The sequence below is a fragment of the Cherax quadricarinatus genome, chromosome 21 (genome assembly GCF_038502225.1).
Source record: "Cherax quadricarinatus isolate ZL_2023a chromosome 21, ASM3850222v1, whole genome shotgun sequence".
Classification (NCBI taxonomy): Eukaryota; Metazoa; Arthropoda; class Malacostraca; order Decapoda; family Parastacidae; genus Cherax; species Cherax quadricarinatus.
The window spans coordinates 37,574,939-37,594,910 of NC_091312.1; the positions used below are offsets into that span (position 1 = coordinate 37,574,939).

The following is a 19,972-nucleotide window of genomic DNA, read 5'->3' on the forward strand; positions in this document are numbered from 1 at the left end:
AGTCAGTGTTGTTCTACAGGATGAGGGTTCCAGTCAGTGTTGTTCCACAGGATGAGGGCCCCAGTCAGTGTTGTTCCACAAGATGCGGGTCCCAGTCAGTGTTGTTCCACAGGATGAGAGTCCCAGTCAGTGTTGTTCCACAGGATGAGGGTCCCAGTCAGTGTTGTTCCACAGGATGAGGGTCCCAGTCAGTGTTGTTCCACAGGATGAGGGTCCCAGTCAGTGTTGTTCCACAGGAGGGGAGGTCACAGTTTTGCTGCTCCACCGGAAGGGGTCCCAGTTAGTCAGTTTTATGTCCTCGAGTTTGTTATGGTATAGAGTCGGTCAGTAGCGCACTGACTTTGTGAAGTTGGGGTTTACGCCTCCTCCTCCTCTCAGTCTTCACTAGATTAACGAAATACTGTCAGTTAAACAAGTATATGGTGTGTTTCTGAGGATAATGAGTGTTAAGAACGCTGGTTCACTGTGGATTATTGCGTCTGTAGTGGAAATTTAAGTAATTTAGATTATCGACGTTGAATTTGATTGATTAAATTATGAAAGTGTAGCGATGGTGATGAGGGAAACATGATCACTACTTCCTCGGTGTGCCAGATCAACCAGGCTGTGATGGATATGTGGGCCGTCAAGCAACAGACTGGTTGACCAGACAATCAACAGGGAGGGCTGGCAAACTATCGAGACAGGTAATAGGTAAATGAAAGATAACAGGTGTTAGCGATCACAATACTGTTGAGTGTAGTGTTTCTGAGTGTAGTGTTTCTGAGTGTAGTGTTGCTGAGTGTAGTGTTGCTGAGTGTAGTGTTGCTGAGTGTAGTGTTGCTGAGTGTAGTGTTGCTGAGTGTAGTGTTGCTGAGTGTAGTGTTGCTGAGTGTAGTGTTGCTGAGTGTAGTGTTGAGTGAAGTGTTGAGTGAAGTGTTGAGTGTAGTGTTGAGTGTAGTGTTGCTGAGTGTGGTGTTGAGTGTAGTGTTGAGTGAAGTGTTGAGTGAAGTGTTGAGTGTAGTGTTGAGTGTAGTGTTGCTGAGTGTGGTGTTGAGTGTAGTGTTGAGTGTAGTGTTGAGTGTAGTGTTGCTGAGTGTGGTGTTGAGTGTAGTGTTGAGTGTAGTGTTGAGTGTAGTGTTGAGTGGTGTGGATGATATTTATGGTATTCGCGAGGAACGAGAATAAGTAGGTAAGACAAGTCAGTCCAGGTGCAGGCTCCCGTGTGAGGTTTTTAAAATCATTGTATTTGTATTTGTACTGTTTTTATGTATGTACAGTATGTATGTGTGTGTACGTCTCTATGTAGTTGCAGGGGTGTGCGTGCGTACGTACACCCACAAACTCCTAAATACACCGCCCTACACAGCTTTCTTCCCTATCCGCATCCAAAGATGTGACACACGACACATCACAGACCCTCCCCCTCCTTGAACACACCACCCAACACATCTTCCCTCCCCCATCCAAGGATGTGAGACAAACCAGCTCCAGCCAGGCAACTGGCGCCACACTGACTTCATAACAAAAAAACACACGTCGGGCCTCACTAAAGCGAATTGTTTTTCATGATCAAGAATATTACGTCGATAAATGAGGCAGTCACCCTCCGAGACGTGCTTAGTGTATGAACACACTGCATGATCCTCATCTTATGAGATCTAATGCTCTGTCTTGTGAGTTGTCTGTATGACTGAGGGAATTATGTAGGACCCGGCGGGGGGCAGACTTCTCTCAGGTAGACAAACCTTGAAACACCATCAAATGAAAATAAAATTGTCAAGTGCATGTGTTGACCTAACCATGTAAGTTGATATATTAAAAGTATATTGTTATACAATGTACTTAAGTATATTTGAGGGTGAGAATGTGTGTCAGTATATTAGGATGGTGGTGGCGAAGGTGTGTATGTGTGTGTGTGTGTGTGTGTGTGTGTGTATGTATGTGTGTACTAGGTCTTTAACTAGTTGTATGTGTCTGTATGATAGGGTGGTGCATCGTGACGAAGTGTAATAAATCATGTGTTAGTATGTTGGAGTGCGGCGTAAGGGTGAGGTGTTACAGTTGCCCAGCTAACTAGGTGCTCTGGGCCAAGCTCACCGGTAGTGTGGTCAGTGAAAGTGTGCCTCTTTAATAATTATTGGTCAGCATCTGATTTATACCAGTGAGACAATCTATGCGATTCTTCTTTAATCCAGCTTTGATAGACGTATATTGAAAATTATTTTGCGGCTAAGATATAAGAAGTGTTAACGTTTATCGCCTTTATATAAAAAAATACATATTAGGGAAAGTAGAGAGTTATGAGGCTGAGTAAGTGAGGCAGGACAATCCAAGGTGATTATGATCCCGTGGACACCAGAGGCCGCTAATGTACGTCCTTACAGCAAGGGACGCTCGTGTACAGGAGTAAGGCAAGCAGAATGCCACCATTCACCCCTTTTCAAAATCATGGAATTAAATAGGAAGACGTCATAGTAAACAGTGCTTACAAATGTATAAAAAGCTAATTGTGGATTATAGGATTTCTGAGGTAAAATGTATTTAAAGTGGTTACTCCCCGCGAAGAAGCTTTCGACTTCATGGTGGAGTGTGCAAGAATGAGAGAGATCATTCTGAGAGAGTGAGAACCTCGTGGCAAATGCTGGGAGGAGGAAAGTAATGTTAGCCCAGAGTGCTACCGCTGCTCTGTACCTGCAGACGAGGACAAGACGGCAGGAGCGACTGGCACGCCAGAACAACAATACCCACAATGTCAAAAACCGTAACTCCAAAAACATCGAAGTCTGTTGGCATTACTCGGCTCAGACACAGAAAACATACCATAATACTGATACTACATCGTATTACAACATTAAGGAGACATTTCTCAAGTGGCATCAGTCTATTAGTAGGCAAGGATCCCCGCAGACAAGCGATCCTAGCGGGTTTCAGGAGTCCAGTAACCTTCCCGAGCTTCACCCGAAGAGCAGTCTTCAAGAGCTGCGGCAGCCTTGCAGTCTACACAAGTCCCAGCAGCCCTGTAACCTTAAAGAGCCACAGCAGCTCGATAGCCTTCACGAGTCCCAACAGTCCAGTAACTTTCAACAGTGCCTCCAGCTCAGTAGCCAGCGTGTGTTGCCGCCAAGTTGTATCCAAGCGTCCCAGCGGCCCTGTATTATCCATGAGTCCCAGCAGGCAAGTGTAACGTATGTGTCTCAAGAGTCAAGTGTCCCTTATGTATCCCAGGAACCAGGCGTCTCATTCCTGACTCAACTGACCAGTAGGCCTCAGTTATCGCAAGTGAGTTCTAAGCTTACAGCTTGGAGCGAACGATGTTGGAAAGCTGAAAGTTGGAAAGTAAACAACTGGAAATCTCTTGAATGGATAAAATCTAAAACCTTGACGACTGAGTGGCTCAGAGATAACGATATAGGGGATTTATTAAAGAAATCCAAAGACTGGGGAAGTGAGTGGCTGGAGTGTGAGTGGGAGAAAGCTAAAAATCTGGAAATGCCAAGAGTACCCATAGGAGACTGGATGGGTTTAAGCGACAAGATCCAGGAAGGAATTGAGATGAAGCCAATAACATATGCACGAGTGCAAAGGTAAGTAAATGCATTTGTTTTGTTTAAACCTAGACGTCACTAAATTAAAGTACTATTGAAAAAGTGACTCTTTTACTAAACTTACAACTCATTAGTCCAAAGTTTTCAATGAGGAAGCATTGTGTTTATAATATGACTAGATAATTTCGAAAGTTTTATCATATCCTCACTGGCTTTTATAAACCAAACTGGTTCAGTGGTGTGTTGTTGTGATTCCAGATCCATTATTATGATCTACTCTGACTGGCAACTTGCTCTTGCTTGAAACCTGGTCAAGAAAAGTACAGCATGTGTGAAAACATGTATGAAATCCGAAAGGATTTATTTAAAATATAATCAAAGGCTTTCTTGCTCACCTGATCGCCTGTTGCTTCATTTCGATGTTTCATGAGATCGTCTCAATAGACCAGGTCTCATGATTAATTGCATTGACAGTCAGGTTGCTTGTACTCACAGGTTGAAGAGTAGTGATTTTGAGAGCAGTCTTCCAAGTTTTCCTTGGATATATAAGTGTGATAAACATTTAGATCCTTTATACTATTTAGTTTTCTCTTAATATATGTAGCGCAATGGTTTTTTAATGGAGGCATTTTACAGGGTCATTTCACCTGACCACTGCACACCCCACTTTCCTGTTACCACCCTTCCACCCCTCGTCCCTGTTACCTACCCTTCCACCCCACTTACCTGTTACCTACCCTTCCACCCCACCTCCCTGTTACCTACCCTTCCACCCCACCTCCCTGTTACCTACCCTTCCACCCCACTTTCCTGTTACCTACCCTTCCACCCCACCTCCCTGTTACCTACCCTTCCACCCCACCTCCCTGTTACCTACCCTTCCACCCCACTTACCTGTTAACTACCCTTCCACCCCACCTCCATGTTACCAACCCTTCCACCCCCACTTCCCTGATACCTACCCTTCCACCCTACCTCCATGTTACCCACCCTTCCACCCCACTTCCATGTTACCCACCCTTCCACCCCACCTCCCTGTTACCCACCCTTCCTCCCCCACCTCCCTGTTACCCACCCTTCCACCCCACCTCCCTGTTACCCACCCTTCCACCCCACCTCCCTGTTACCCACCCCTCCCTCACCTCCCTGCTACCCACCCTTCCACCCCACCTCCTTGTTACCCAACCTTCCACCCCCCACCTCCTTGTTACCAACCCTTCCCCCACATACCTGTTACCCACCTCTCTGTTACTCACCCTTTCACCCCACCTCCCTGTTACCCTTTCACCCCACCTCCCTGTTACCTTTTCACCCCACCTCCTCGCTAGCTGGTGTCATAGGGCACCTGTGCACGACAACTGTTCCAAGAGTTTAGCCCTAGTTACCGTACACAGGCGCTGGAATTTTAATGCTGATCGGATGAGACCTTTCTGGGTGCAAGAAAACGAAACCAAAGTTAGATAAGGAAGAAAAAAAAAAGGCTAGCATCCACTTTAAGGTCTCTCTTCAAGGATACTCATTAAAGGCAGATGCTATTGTGTGTTCTCATAGATCAAGCTTGGTGTCGTTGTTGCTTTGCTGGTTCCAGTAATGCTTTGTGATAAGCCAGGTGGTTTATGTGTTTCTAATACTTGAATTACGCTGTGGGGCAAGCCAGGAGACCACGCTAGAGCTGTGGTTCCTTCCTTGATGCTATGTGATATCCTTCAAGGTTTTGTGTTATAATAAAGTGAAGACGGGAAATAAGAGAGTTGTATCTGCATCCTCAGGTGACTAGTTCTGCATCCTCAGGTGACTAGTTCTGTATCCTCAGGTGACTAGTTCTGCATCCTCAGGTGACTAGTTCTGTATCCTCAGGTGACTAGTTCTGTATCCTCAGGTGACTAGTTCTGTATCCTCAGGTGACTAGTTCTGCATCCTCAGGTGACTAGTTCTGTATCCTCAGGTGACTAGTTCTGTATCCTCAGGTGACTAGTTCTGCATCCTCAGGTGACTAGTTCTGTATCCTCAGGTGACTAGTTCTGAATCCTCAGGTGACTAGTTCTGAATCCTCAGGTGACTAGTTCTGTATCCTCAGGTAACTAGTTCTGTATCCTCAGGTGACTAGTTCTGTATCCTCAGGTGACTAGTTCTGTATCCTCAGGTGACTAGTTCTGTATCCTCAGGTAACTAGTTCTGTATCCTCAGGTGACTAGTTCTGTATCCTCAGGTGACTAGTTCTGTATCCTCAGGTGACTAGTTCTGCATCCTCAGGTGACTAGTTCTGTATCCTCAGGTGACTAGTTCTGAATCCTCAGGTGACTAGTTCTGAATCCTCAGGTGACTAGTTCTGTATCCTCATGTGACTAGTTCTGTATCCTCAGGTGACTAGTTCTGTATCCTCAAGTGACTAGTTCTGTATCCTCAGGTGACTAGTTCTGTATCCTCAGGTGACTAGTTTGTATCCTCAGGTGACTAGTTCTGTATCCTCAGGTGACTAGTTCTGTATCATCAGGTGACTAGTTCTGTATCCTCAGGTGACTAGTTCTGTATCCTCAGGTGACTAGTTTTGTATCCTCAGGTGACTAGTTCTGTATCCTCAGGTGACTAGTTCTGTATCCTCAGGTGACTAGTTCTGTATCCTCAGGTGACTAGTTCTGTATCATCAAGTGACTAGTTCTGTATCCTCAGGTGACTAGTTCTGTATCCTCAGGTGACTAGTTCTGTATCCTCAGGTGACTAGTTCTGTATCCTCAGGTGGCTAGTTCTGTATCCTCAGGTGACTAGTTCTGTATCAAGTGACTAGTTCTGTATCCTCAGGTGACTAGTTCTGTATCCTCAGGTGACTAGTTCTGTATCCTCAGGTGACTAGTTCTGTATCCTCAGGTGACTAGTTTTGTATCCTCAGGTGACTAGTTCTGTATCCTCAGGTGACTAGTTCTGTATCCTCAGGTGACTAGTTCTGTATCTTCAGGTGACTAGTTCTGTATCCTCAGGTGACTAGTTTTGTATCCTCAGGTGACTAGTTCTGTATCTTCAGGTGACTAGTTCTGTATCCTCAGGTGACTAGTTCTGTATCCTCAGGTGACTAGTTCTGTATCATCAAGTGACTAGTTCTGTATACTCAGGTGACTAGTTCTGTATCCTCAGGTGACTAGTTCTGTATCCTCAGGTGACTAGTTTTGTATCATCAGGTGACTAGTTCTGTATCTTCAGGTGACTAGTTCTGTATCCTCAGGTGACTAGTTTTGTATCATCAGGTGACTAGTTCTGTATCTTCAGGTGACTAGTTCTGTATCCTCAGGTGACTAGTTCTGTATCCTCAGGTGACTAGTTTTGTATCCTCAGGTGATCACTTACAATGGTATTGTCGCTTTAGTACCAATAGTGTACTGTTAACAAAAATGTATAGTATATTGAGTTTAGTGAAGCCTTTGATCACTGTGATCACTGTGTTCACGGTGATCACGGTGATCACGGTGATCACGGTGATCACGGTGATCACGGTGATCACGGGGTAACTAGATCGTTTTCAAATTATACCGGGCAGCATGATTTTCCCTCTTATACCGTGCAACAGAGATCGTGTTCTCTGTGATACCGTGCAACAGAGATCGTGTTCTCTGTGATACCGTGCAACAGAGATCGTGTTCTCTGTGATACCGTGCAACAGAGATCGTGTTCTCTGTGATACCGTGCAACAGAGATCGTGTTCTCTGTGATACCGTGCAACAGAGATCGTGTTCTCTGTGATACCGTGCAACAGAGATCGTGTTCTCTGTGATACCGTGCAACAGAGATCGTGTTCTCTGTGATACCGTGCAACAGAGATCGTGTTCTCTGTGATACCGTGCAACAGAGATCGTGTTCTCTGTGATACCGTGCAACAGAGATCGTGTTCTCTGTGATACCGTGCAACAGAGATCGTGTTCTCTGTGATACCGTGCAACAGAGATCGTGTTCTCTGTGATACCGTGCAACAGAGATCGTGTTCTCTGTGATACCGTGCAACAGAGATCGTGTTCTCTGTGATACCGTGCAACAGAGATCGTGTTCTCTGTGATACCGTGCAACAGAGATCGTGTTCTCTGTGATACCGTGCAACAGAGATCGTGTTCTCTGTGATACCGTGCAACAGAGATCGTGTTCTCTGTGATACCGTGCAACAGAGATCGTGTTCTCTGTGATACCGTGCAACAGAGATCGTGTTCTCTGTGATACCGTGCAACAGAGATCGTGTTCTCTGTGATACCGTGCAACAGAGATCGTGTTCTCTGTGATACCGTGCAACAGAGATCGTGTTCTCTGTGATACCGTGCAACAGAGATCGTGTTCTCTGTGATACCGTGCAACAGAGATCGTGTTCTCTGTGATACCGTGCAACAGAGATCGTGTTCTCTGTGATACCGTGCAACAGAGATCGTGTTCTCTGTGATACCGTGCAACAGAGATCGTGTTCTCTGTGATACCGTGCAACAGAGATCGTGTTCTCTGTGATACCGTGCAACAGAGATCGTGTTCTCTGTGATACCGTGCAACAGAGATCGTGTTCTCTGTGATACCGTGCAACATAGCTGGTTTCAGTTACAGTAGCGATGCTTCAGTAGAGTTGTGGGTGATTTCAGGATCAGTACACACTAGGGAGATGCTATTGATCCGCTGTTGGGCAAGCAGAGACGTTCCATTGCCACTTGGGATTTTTTTTTTTTCTGGCGCAGCGATCAGGGAAGGTGAGCAAATGTGGCACCCAGGGTCATCCTGGCTGTTTATCCAGAGTATCGAGCCTCCACCACTCCCTGCGCTGAATGACCCACACAGGCTTATTAGTTCATGATTTGTAATACTAAAGAACCCACCCATAACTGCACTAAACCCGTAAGGGTTATTCAGCTGTGGAGATCAAACTGGGGTCCACGGCAGGATTTTAGAAAGGTGGACGGCGGACCTATAGAAATTTAGAGAAAATGGAAGAAATTGTGAGAATTTTAAATTTTATTTTTATAAATTGGCCTTAATTTTTTTTTTTTTTGGAGAGGGCGATGGCGAGGACGAGGGCGAGGACAAGCAGTGCTTGTCACCTGAGAGACTTGAGATGCCCACTGGCTCACAGGGTCACATAAGACACCATCCACATTCCACCGTCTACCCTGACAAAACTTTACCTAACCTCTGAACGGTCACATTCATCTATGTCATTGTATCGCTTTTATTTTTTGTGTCGCTGTATGAGCAGTCATCGGTGCCCCTCAGACACTGACTCACGTTTAACAGTGAACGTTTTACGGTAAACTCCGTTTACCATATATGATGTTTTTTCTATTTTAAACTCCGTAAATAGTGTTTGTTTTGACATGACAAAACAGTATTATATAATATATATATATATATATATATATATATATATATATATATATATATATATATATATATATATATATATATATATATATATATATATATATATATTGATTAGAAAAAGATGGTCGACAAAATGGAGTGAGAAACTAATGGTAACAGAAGTAATGTATCCAGCGAGGCGGCTATGATGTGGTGGTGGGACACCCAGGATGTCAGAACGACCTGACGAAGCGACGACAAGATTGATGAAGTACTGCAAGAACGACCGGCAATATTTGTTTGCCATGACGGTAATGGAGTTGTAGAGTTAGATCATTCACTATTGTGGGACGACCACGGTCTTCCATATTGTGGGACGACCACGGTCTTCCATATTGTGGGAGGACCACGGTCTTCCATATTGTGGGACGACCACGGTCTTCCATATTGTGGGAGGACCACGGTCTTCCATATTGTGGGAGGACCACGGTCTTCCATATTGTGGGAGGACCACGGTCTTCCATATTGTGGGACGACCACGGTCTTCCATATTGTGGGACGACCACGGTCTTCCATATTGTGGGAGGACCACGGTCTTCCATATTGTGGGACGACCACGGTCTTCCATATTGTGGGACGACCACGGTCTTCCATATTGTGGGACGACCACGGTCTTCCATATTGTGGGAGGACCACTGTCTTCCATATTGTGGGACGACCACGGTCTTCCATATTGTGGGACGACCACGGTCTTCCATATTGTGGGACGACCACGGTCTTCCATATTGTGGGACGACCACGGTCTTCCATATTGTGGGACGACCACGGTCTTCCATATTGTGGGACGACCACGGTCTTCCATATTGTGGGAGGACCACGGTCTTCCATATTGAGGGAGGACCACGGTCTTCCAGGTTACCTGGAGGTTACCTGGAGGTTATTCCGGGGATCAACGCCCCCGCGGCCCGGTCCACGACCAGGCCTCCCGATGGATCAGGGCCTGATCAACCAGGCTGTTACTGCTGGCCGCACGCAGTCCGACGTACGAGCCACAGCCCGGCTGATCCGGCACTGACTTTAGGTATCTGTCCAGCTCTCTCTTGAAGGCAGCCAGGGGTTTATTGGCAATTCCCCTAATGCTTGATGGGAGGCTGTTGAACAGTTTTTGGCCCCGGACACTTATGGTGTTTTCTCTTAGTGTACCAATGGCGCCCCTACTTTTTATTGGCGGCATTTTGCATCGCCTGCCCAGTCTTTTACTTTCGTAGGGAGTGATTTCTGTGTGCAGATTTGGGACCATTCCTTCCAAGATTTTCCAAGTGTAGATTATGATATATCTCTCCCTCTTGCGTTCCAACGAGTACAAGTCAAGTGCTTCCAAGCGTTCCCAGTAGTTAAGGTGCTTGACAGAACTTATACGTGCAGTAAAGGATCTCTGTACACTCTCTAGATCTGCGATTTCACCTGCTTTGTATGGAGATGTTAATGTACAGCAGTATTCCAGCCTAGAGAGAACAAGTGATTTGAAAAGGATCATCATGGGCTTGGCATCTCTCGTTTTGAAAGTTCTCATTATCCATCCTATCATTTTCTTTGCACGTGCGATCGTGGCACTGTTGTGATCCTTGAAAGTGAGATCCTCAGACATTACTACTCCCAGGTCCCTTACATTATTTTTCCGCTCTATTGTATGGCCGGAGTCAGTAGTATACTCTGTTCTAGTTATTATCTCCTCCAGTTTTCCATAACGGAGTAGTTGGAATTTGTCCTCATTGAACATCATATTGTTTACCGTTGCCCACTGGAAAACTTTGTTTATATCTTCTTGGAGGTTAACCGCGTCCTCAGCAGATGACAGCCTCATGCAGATCCTAGTATCATCTGCAAAGGATGATACGGTGCTGTGGTGTATATCTCTGTTTATGTCTGATATGAGGATAAGGAATAAGATGGGGGCGAGTACTGTGCCTTGTGGAACAGAGCTCTTCACTATGGCAGCCTCCGATTTAACTCTGTTGACCACTACTCTTTGTGTTCGATTTGTTAGGAAGTTGAAGATCCATCTCCCCACTTTCCCAGTTATTCCTTTAGCACGTATTTTATGGGCTATTACGCCATGATCGCATTTGTCAAATGCTTTTGCAAAGTCTGTGTATATTACATCTGCATTCTGATTTTTTTCCAGTGCATCCAAGGCCATGTCATAGTGGGAGGACCACGGTCTTCCATGTTGTGGGAGGACCACGGTCTTCCATGTTGTGGGACGACCACGGTCTTCCATATTGTGGGACGACCACGGTCTTCCATATTGTGGGACGACCACGGTCTTCCATATTGTGGGACGACCACGGTCTTCCATATTGTGGGACGACCACGGTCTTCCATATTGTGGGACGACCACGGTCTTCCATATTGTGGGACGACCACGGTCTCCCATATTGTGGGACGACCACGGTCTCCCATATTGTGGGACGACCACGGTCTCCCATATTGTGGGACGACCACGGTCTTCCATATTGTGGGACGACCACGGTCTTCCATATTGTGGGACGACCACGGTCTTCCATATTGTGGGACGACCACGGTCTTCCATATTGTGGGACGACCACGGTCTTCCATATTGTGGGACGACCACGGTCTTCCATATTGTGGGACGACCACGGTCTCCCATATTGTGGGACGACCACGGTCTTCCATATTGTGGGACGACCACGGTCTTCCATATTGTGGGACGACCACGGTCTTCCATATTGTGGGACGACCACGGTCTTCCATATTGTGGGACGACCACGGTCTTCCATATTGTGGGACGACCACGGTCTTCCATATTGTGGGACGACCACGGTCTCCCATATTGTGGGACGACCACGGTCTCCCATATTGTGGGACGACCACGGTCTCCCATATTGTGGGACGACCACGGTCTCCCATATTGTGGGACGACCACGGTCTCCCATATTGTGGGACGACCACGGTCTCCCATATTGTGGGACGACCGCGGTCTCTCATATTGTGGGACGACCGCGGTCTCCCATATTGTGGGACGACCGCGGTCTCCCATATTGTGGGACGACCGCGGTCTCCCATATTGTGGGACGACCGCGGTCTCCCATATTGTGGGACGACCGCGGTCTCCCATATTGTGGGACGACCGCGGTCTCCCATATTGTGGGACGACCGCGGTCTCCCATATTGTGGGACGACCGCGGTCTCCCATATTGTGGGACGACCGCGGTCTCCCATATTGTGGGACGACCGCGGTCTCCCATATTGTGGGACGACCGCGGTCTCCCATATTGTGGGACGACCGCGGTCTCCCATATTGTGGGACGACCACGGTCTCCCATATTGTGGGACGACCACGGTCTCCCATATTGTGGGACGACCACGGTCTCCCATATTGTGGGACGACCACGGTCTCCCATATTGTGGGACGACCACGGTCTCCCATATTGTGGGACGACCACGGTCTCCCATATTGTGGGACGACCACGGTCTCCCATATTGTGGGACGACCACGGTCTCCCATATTGTGGGAAGACCACGGTCTCCCATATTGTGGGACGACCACGGTCTCCCATATTGTGGGACGACCACGGTCTCCCATATTGTGGGACGACCACGGTCTCCCATATTGTAGGACGACCACGGTCTCCCATATTGTGGGACGACCACGGTCTCCCATATTGTGGGACGACCACGGTCTCCCATATTGTGGGACGACCACGGTCTCCCATATTGTGGGACGACCACGGTCTCCCGTATTGTGGGACGACCACGGTCTCCCGTATTGTGGGACGACCACGGTCTCCCGTATTGTGGGACGACCACGGTCTCCCATAATGTGGGACGACCACGGTCTCCCATAATGTGGGACGACCACGGTCTCCCATAATGTGGGACGACCACGGTCTCCCATAATGTGGGACGACCACGGTCTCCCATAATGTGGGACGACCACGGTCTCCCATATTGTGGGACGACCACGGTCTCCCATATTGTGGGACGACGACGGTCTCCCATATTGTGGGACGACCACGGTCTCCCATATTGTGGGACGACCACGGTCTCCCATATTGTGGGACGACCACGGTCTCCCATATTGTGGGACGACCACGGTCTCCCATATTGTGGGACGACCACGGTCTCCCATATTGTGGGACGACCACGGTCTCCCATATTGTGGGACGACCACGGTCTCCCACATTGTGGGACGACCACGGTCTCCCACATTGTGGGACGACCACGGTCTCCCACATTGTGGGACGACCACGGTCTCCCACATTGTGGGACGACCACGGTCTTCCATATTGTGGGACGACCACGGTCTTCCATATTGTGCGACGACCACGGTCTCCCATATTGTGGGTGCCCATGTCACTGGGCACCTGATGTCTGTAGAGTTGATGGCTCAGTGGTCTAAGGCGTCTCGGAATTTTGGTGGGCTGGGGGGTTCGATCCCCGGCTATTCTCATTATTAGTATTTGCTTAATTAAACTGCTCGATCGTGGATGCATTAACATACATACATACATACATACATACATACATACATACATACATAAACACCAGTAAGTTTTCAGTATTTTTTATTGCAATGTTTTGTCGTATAGTAAATAAAATTAGATACATCAGCAGTACTCTGCTACGAATATGTGATGGGAAAGGAAGGGAAGGTGTGGGAAAGGAAGGGAAGGTGTGGGAAAGGAAGGGAAGGTGTGGGAAAGGAAGGGAAGGTGTGGGAAAGGAAGGAGAGGGAGGGAGTAGCAAAGGTAGGTGAAGAGGAGGAAATGAGCGGAGCAGAATGCAAAAGTTTCTATGAATAAATCAGGAGTGAGGGGAAGTGAGGGGGGAGTGAGGGAAATGAGGGAGAGTGAGGGAGGAGTGAGGGAAGTGAGTGGTGGGAGTGAGGGAAGTGAGGGGGGGAGTGAGGGGAGGTAACTTGCATCCCGTGGGAAACACTTGAGTTGTAGCTGCAGGATCAGGGCCAAGAAAGGTGCACCTGCACTCCTGACTTTGTTGCTGACGATGGCAGGGGAGTGGACGGGAGGGGAAGTGCTTCTGCATAAGTGTGGGTGGGTGGAGTGTAAGTGTGGGTGGGTGGAGTGTGTGGGTGGGTGATGTGTAAGTGTGGGTGGGTGGAGTGTGTGGGTGGGTGATGTGTAAGTGTGGGTGGGTGATGTGTAAGTGTGGGTGGGCGAAGTGCAAGTGTGTGTGGGTGCAGTGTAATTGTGGGTAAGCGAAGTGTAAGTGTGGGTGTAAGTGGAGGACTGTGGTTGCGAAGGAAAATCTTTGTAAATGGGTGTGTAGAGCTGAGCAGCAGCTGCAATATTTACTGAGCAGTCAGTTACATCGGTTATTCAGCACTTATAGCCATAAAACATACACAAAATACACACAGTAAAAGCTAGAACAAAGCTAGCAAACAGTAAAAACAACCCACTATAAACAAAACACAAATAAATATTATCAGAGTTAAAATTAATAACAAAAATGATACCAAAAGGCTTTCCTAAAAGTTCCCCGAGGTCCCTGCAGGCACGTCGGTAATTATAAAAACCATGAAGGTGGAAAGGTCTAATCCGAGGGCAAACTCTTATGTTCAGCAGTCAGCGGCACGTTACAGGCTCTACAGAGAGGGGCAGAGAGTCGTCTGTAAGGGAAAAGGTTACTGTAGAAAGGGCTCGCTACAACAGCACTTGCCTTGGCATCCACCCTTTCTTATCCCAGTACACTAACATGGCCGGAGTACCACTAAAGATCCACATCCACATTCCACTTGTGCTCTATCCACTCCTGGAGGAGCTTTTAGACCATAGGGTGTACAGAAACATACTGGGCTAAGGCAAACAGAGCACAGTGATAATCTTCAGTACACAGTGAACCAAGAACCAATTTAGCCACTCTTACCTCAAAAGCAGCGAGGATTCCATCCGCTACTTACGAACCATATCAAGCACTGTCTAAGGAGTGCAGGAGTAGAACCAAAAGTTGGTTTATATAGGTTTGTGAAGGTGTTTACATAGGTTTATGAGGGTGTTTAATAAAGGGTGGGCACTGGAATTCAGAAGTACTGAATGCTTAGGGAAGAAATGCCTTTTATACGTATGGGAATGTGGAGAAAAATATCTGAGATGTGTGGAAGCGTTAGGAACATGGGATCAAATTAGATTTTAAGGTCGAAGAGGCTAGCTTATTGTGCACCTCTTATCCATCCTGTGCAAGATGTGGATACACAAAAAACCTGGGAACTAGACACTTAAAGGGTTACTAGGAGTAAATCTGGAAATATATTTACAAATTATGTTACATGTGTTACATAATTTACAAATTATGTTACATCTGTTACAGGTAAATTTAGGTCATTTGCATGAAATGCCTTGAAGCTATATTATTATTAATAATAAGATCCATCAATATATTACGCAGGTTATTATACCGTCTATATTCCCCAAGAAGCGGCCAAGAAGCACATAGTGTAGGAAAATGACCATCATTTGGTATGATGATCATCCGTGGGTATGATGATCATCCGTGGGTATGATGATCATCCGTGGGTATGATGATCATCCGTGGGTATGATGATCATCCGTGGGTATGATGATCATCCGTGGGTATGAAGAGAGTAAGACACATGTGCAACATCTGGGTATCTTTATTGTAGACGTTTCGCCATCCAGTGGCTTTATCAATACAAATTCTAGGACATAACTTGAAGACAGTAGAACTATGTACAGAAGATGAGGTAATCAGTCCCTCAACCTAGGAGTAGGTGCGAACAGCACCATAGTCGTGGAGATTCTGAAGCAGAAGAAAGAATCCTGGCGCTTATATAGTAACGTCAGGTGTAGCAGACGAGGGCATATTCACTGGTAGGTGGGATTCCCCAGTGGAAGTAGGTCCTTCCCAAAGAGATGGGTTAGTTGTAGTAGTAGTTGTCGTAGCCGAGAAGGTTATGTACATGTCCTCAGAGGACATGTACATAACCTTCCTCCCATACACTACCCCATCCTCCCCTACACTACCCCATCCTCTCCTACACTACCCCATCCTCCCCTACACTTCCCCATCCTCCCATACAGTACCCCATCCTCCCCTACACTACCCCATCCTCCCCTACACTACCCCATCCTCTCCTACACTACCCCATACTCCTTTACACTTCTCCATCCTCCCCTACACTACCCCATCCTCCCCTACACTACCCCATCCTCCCCTACACTTCCCCATCCTCCCCTACACTACCCCATCCTCCCCTACACTACCCCATCCTCCCCTACACTACCCCATCCTCCCCTACACTACCCCATCCTCCCCTACACTTCCCCATCCTCCCCTACACTTCCTCATCCTCCCCTACACTACCCCCATCCTCTCCTACACTACCCCATCCTCTCCTACACTACTCCATCCTCCCCTACACTACCCCATCCTCCCCTACACTACCCCATCCTCCCCTACACTACCCCATCCTCCCCTACACTACCCCATCCTCCCCTACACTACCCCATCCTCCCCTACACTTCCCCATCCTCCCTTACACTACCCCATCCTCCCCTACACTTCCCCATCCTCCCCTACACATCCCCAACCACCCCTACTCTTCCCCATCCTCCCCTACACTTCCCCATCCTCCCTTACACTTCCCCATCCTCCCCTACACTTCCCCATCCTCCCTTACACTACCCCATCCTCCCCTACACTTCCCCATCCTCCCTTACACTTCCCCATCCTCCCCTACTCTTCCCCATCCTCCCCTACACTTCCCCATCCTCCCTTACACTTCCCCATCCTCCCCTACACTTCCCCATCCTCCCTTACACTACCCCATCCTCCCCTACACTTCCCCATCCTCCCTTACACTTCCCCATCCTCCCCAACACATCCCCATCCTCCCATACACTTCCCCATCCTCCCTTACACTTCCCCATCCTCCCCTACACTTCCCCATCCTCCCCTACACTTCCCCATCCTCCCCTACACTTCCCCATCCTCCCTTACACTTCCCCATCCTTCCCTACACTTCCCCATCCTCCCCTACACTTCCCCATCCTCCCTTACACTTCCCCATTCTCCCCTACACTTCCCCATCCTCCCCTACACTACCCCATCCTCCCCTACACTACCCCATCCTCCCCTACACTTCCCCATCCTCCCTTACACTACCCCATCCTCCCCTACACTTCCCCATCCTCCCCTACACTTCCCCATCCTCCCCTACTCTTCCCCATCCTCCCCTACACTTCCCCATCCTCCCTTACACTACCCCATCCTCCCCTACACTACCCCATCCTCCCCTACACTACCCCATCCTCCCCCACACTTCCCCATCCTCCCCTACACTTCCTCATCCTCCCCTACACTACCCCCATCCTCTCCTACACTACCCCATCCTCTCCTACACTACTCCATCCTCCCCTACACTACCCCATCCTCCCCTACACTTCCCCATCCTACCCAACACTTCCCCATCCTCCCTTACACTACCCCATCCTCCCCTACACTTCCCCATCCTCCCATACACTTCCCCATCCTCCCTTACACTACCCCATCCTCCCCTACACTTCCCCATCCTCCCCTACACAAACCCAACCACCCCTACTCTTCCCCATCCTCCCCTACACTTCCCCATCCTCCCTTACACTTCCCCATCCTCCCCTACACTTCCCCATCCTCCCCTACACTTCCCCATCCTCCCTTACACTACCCCATCCTCCCCTACACTTCCCCATCCTCCCCTACACTTCCCCATCCTCTCTTACACTACCCCATCCTCGCCTACACTTCCCCATCCTCCCCTACACTTCCCCATCCTCCCCTACTCTTCCCCATCCTCCCCTACACTTCCCCATCCTCCCTTACACTTCCCCATCCTCCCCTACACTTCCCCATCCTCCCCTACACTTCCCCATCCTCCCCTACACTTCCCCATCCTCCCCTACACTTCCCCATCCTCCCATACACTTCCCCATCCTCCCTTACACTTCCCCATCCTCCCCTACACTTCCCCATCCTCCCCTACACTTCCCCATCCTCCCTTACACTACCCCATCCTCCCCTACACCTCCTCACCGCCTCCATCATGGCACAGTGTGATGGTCTGTTAACTCAATTCCCAATACTGCATCATTTCCATAACTGCTGCGCTGCGTCTCCTGGCCTGGCGTGCTGGAGGGTTGCACCCTCACGGAGGTCGTCTACCTCTCAATCTACTCTCCGGGGAGGTCGTCTGGTCGTGAATGTTCTGTCCAGGAAGGTCGTCTGGTCGTGTTTTAAAGTTTCTGGAAGTCGTTTGTCGTGTTTCAGTCATCCTGGAGGTCCTTTGGGCGTGTTTTAAAGTTTCTGGACGTCATCTGGTCGTGTCTAGTCTCTTATGATAGTCGCGTCGTTTTCCTGTATATCTGGTCGTGTCTCGTCTTTTATGGCAGCCGGGTCGTTTTGTTGTATATCTAGTCATGTCTCGTCTCGTATGGTCGTTTAGTTGTTGTATAGCTTACTTGTGGTTGTCTGGCAGTGTTTCAGTTTTCCTTGTAGGTCGTCTGGCTGTGTTTTAGTCTCCTTAAAGGTCGTCTGATCGCGTTTTAACCTCCTTGAAGATAGTCTGGTCGTGTTTTAGGCATCCTGGACGTCGTGTGGTCGTGATGGCCTGCATAGAGGTCGTTTGGTTGCATTTTAATCTCTTTTCAGGTCGTCTGGTGGTGCTTTAACCTCCCTGGAAGTCGTCTGGTCGTGATTACCTCCTCAGAACTCGACCGGTCGTATTTTAGTCTCCCTGGAGGTTATCTGGTCATGTTTTAACCTTCTGGAGGTTTCCCTGGAGGTCATCTGGCAGTTTTTAGCTTCCCTTGAAATCATCTGGTCGTATTTTCTCCCTAGAGGTCGTCTGGCAGTGTCTTGGCTTTCTTGGAGGTCGTCTGCTCGTATTTTAATCTCCCTGGAGGTGTCTTGTTAGGTTTTAGTTCCCTGGAGGTCGTCTGGTCGTGATTTAGCCTCCCTGAAGGTCGTCTTGTACTGTTTTAGCTTCTTTCGAGGTCGTCTGGTCGTGATTCTCCCTAGAGGTCGACTTGTCGTATTTGTCTCCCTGGAGGTCGTCTGGTCGCGATTTATCTACTTGGAAGCCGACTGGTTATATTTCAGTTTCCCTGGAGGTCATCTGGTCGTGATTTAGCCTCCCTGGAGGTCGTCTTGTACTGTGTTAGTTTCGTTGGAGGTCGTCTGGTCGTGATTACCTGGAGGTCGTCTGGTCGTGATTACCTGGAGGTCGTCTGGTCGTGATTACCTGGAGGTCGTCTGGTCGTGATTGTTTCCATGGACGTTGCCGGGTCGTGTTTTAGCCTTCCTGGAGGTCTGATCGTGTTTTTGCCTCCCTGGAGGTCATCTGGTCGTCTTCTCACTCTTATAAAAACCTTTAGTGGTTTAATAGTGTAGTGCGGGGGAAGAAGGTGTCGTTAACTGTCGGTTTTAGCCCATCAGGCCAGCCAGTCAGGTCAGCTCATCAGGTCAGCCCATCACCGACACATCGTCCGGAGATTGGCTAATAAAAGTCTTTCCTTCTGGAAGTCAGCCAATCAGAAGCCTCAACGTCTGGAGGTCTACCAGACAGCCTCACACTCAGGGACGACCAATCACAGACTCACACTCAAGCCGTCTAGACAGGGATTACAGTAAGATTCCTTGAGACCCATTTTCGTATACATAGACTAGCAGGGGTAGGTGTGTTGCAGATGTGTGGCAGGTGTTGCAGATGTGTGGCAGGTGTTGCAGATCTGTGGCAGGTGTGTTGCAGATGTGTGGCAGGTGTGTAGCAGATGTGTGGCAGGTGTGTTGTAGATGTGTGCCAGATGTGTGGCAGGTGTATTGCAGATGTGTGGTAGGTGTGTAACAGGTGTGTAGCAGATGTGTGATAAGTTTGTAGCAGCAGGTGTGATACAGGTATGTAACAGCAGGATTGATACAGGTGTGTAGCAGGTGTGATACAGATGTGTAGCAGCGGGGGTAGCACAGGTGTGTAGCAGCAGGTTTGATACAGGTGTGTAGCATCAGGTGTGTAGTTGTGATGCAGGCGTGTGGCAGCAAGTGTGTGCGAGGGGTGGGGCAGGTGTGTTGTATCAGGTGTTACACAGGCGTGT

At 48.4% G+C, this 19,972-nt stretch overlaps 1 protein-coding gene across 3 annotated transcripts in view; it reads left to right on the forward strand.

The window, feature by feature from the left end:
* Positions 1-324: 324 nt before the first annotated feature.
* The window catches only part of HPS4 (Hermansky-Pudlak syndrome 4 protein), a 263,136-nt gene continuing 243,488 nt past the window's right edge, over positions 325-19,972 (forward strand). The window contains exons 1-2 of one of the 3 annotated variants that reach the window (XM_053777298.2): positions 325-402; positions 2,268-3,566. In XM_053777298.2, coding sequence (XP_053633273.2) covers positions 2,641-3,566 — 926 coding nt within the window. In that variant the 5' untranslated portion in view covers positions 325-402; positions 2,268-2,640. Of the gene's footprint in view, positions 423-2,267; positions 3,567-19,972 lie in introns of all 3 variants that reach the window. The other 2 variants (XM_053777299.2, XM_070087391.1) reach the window with 2 other exon arrangements.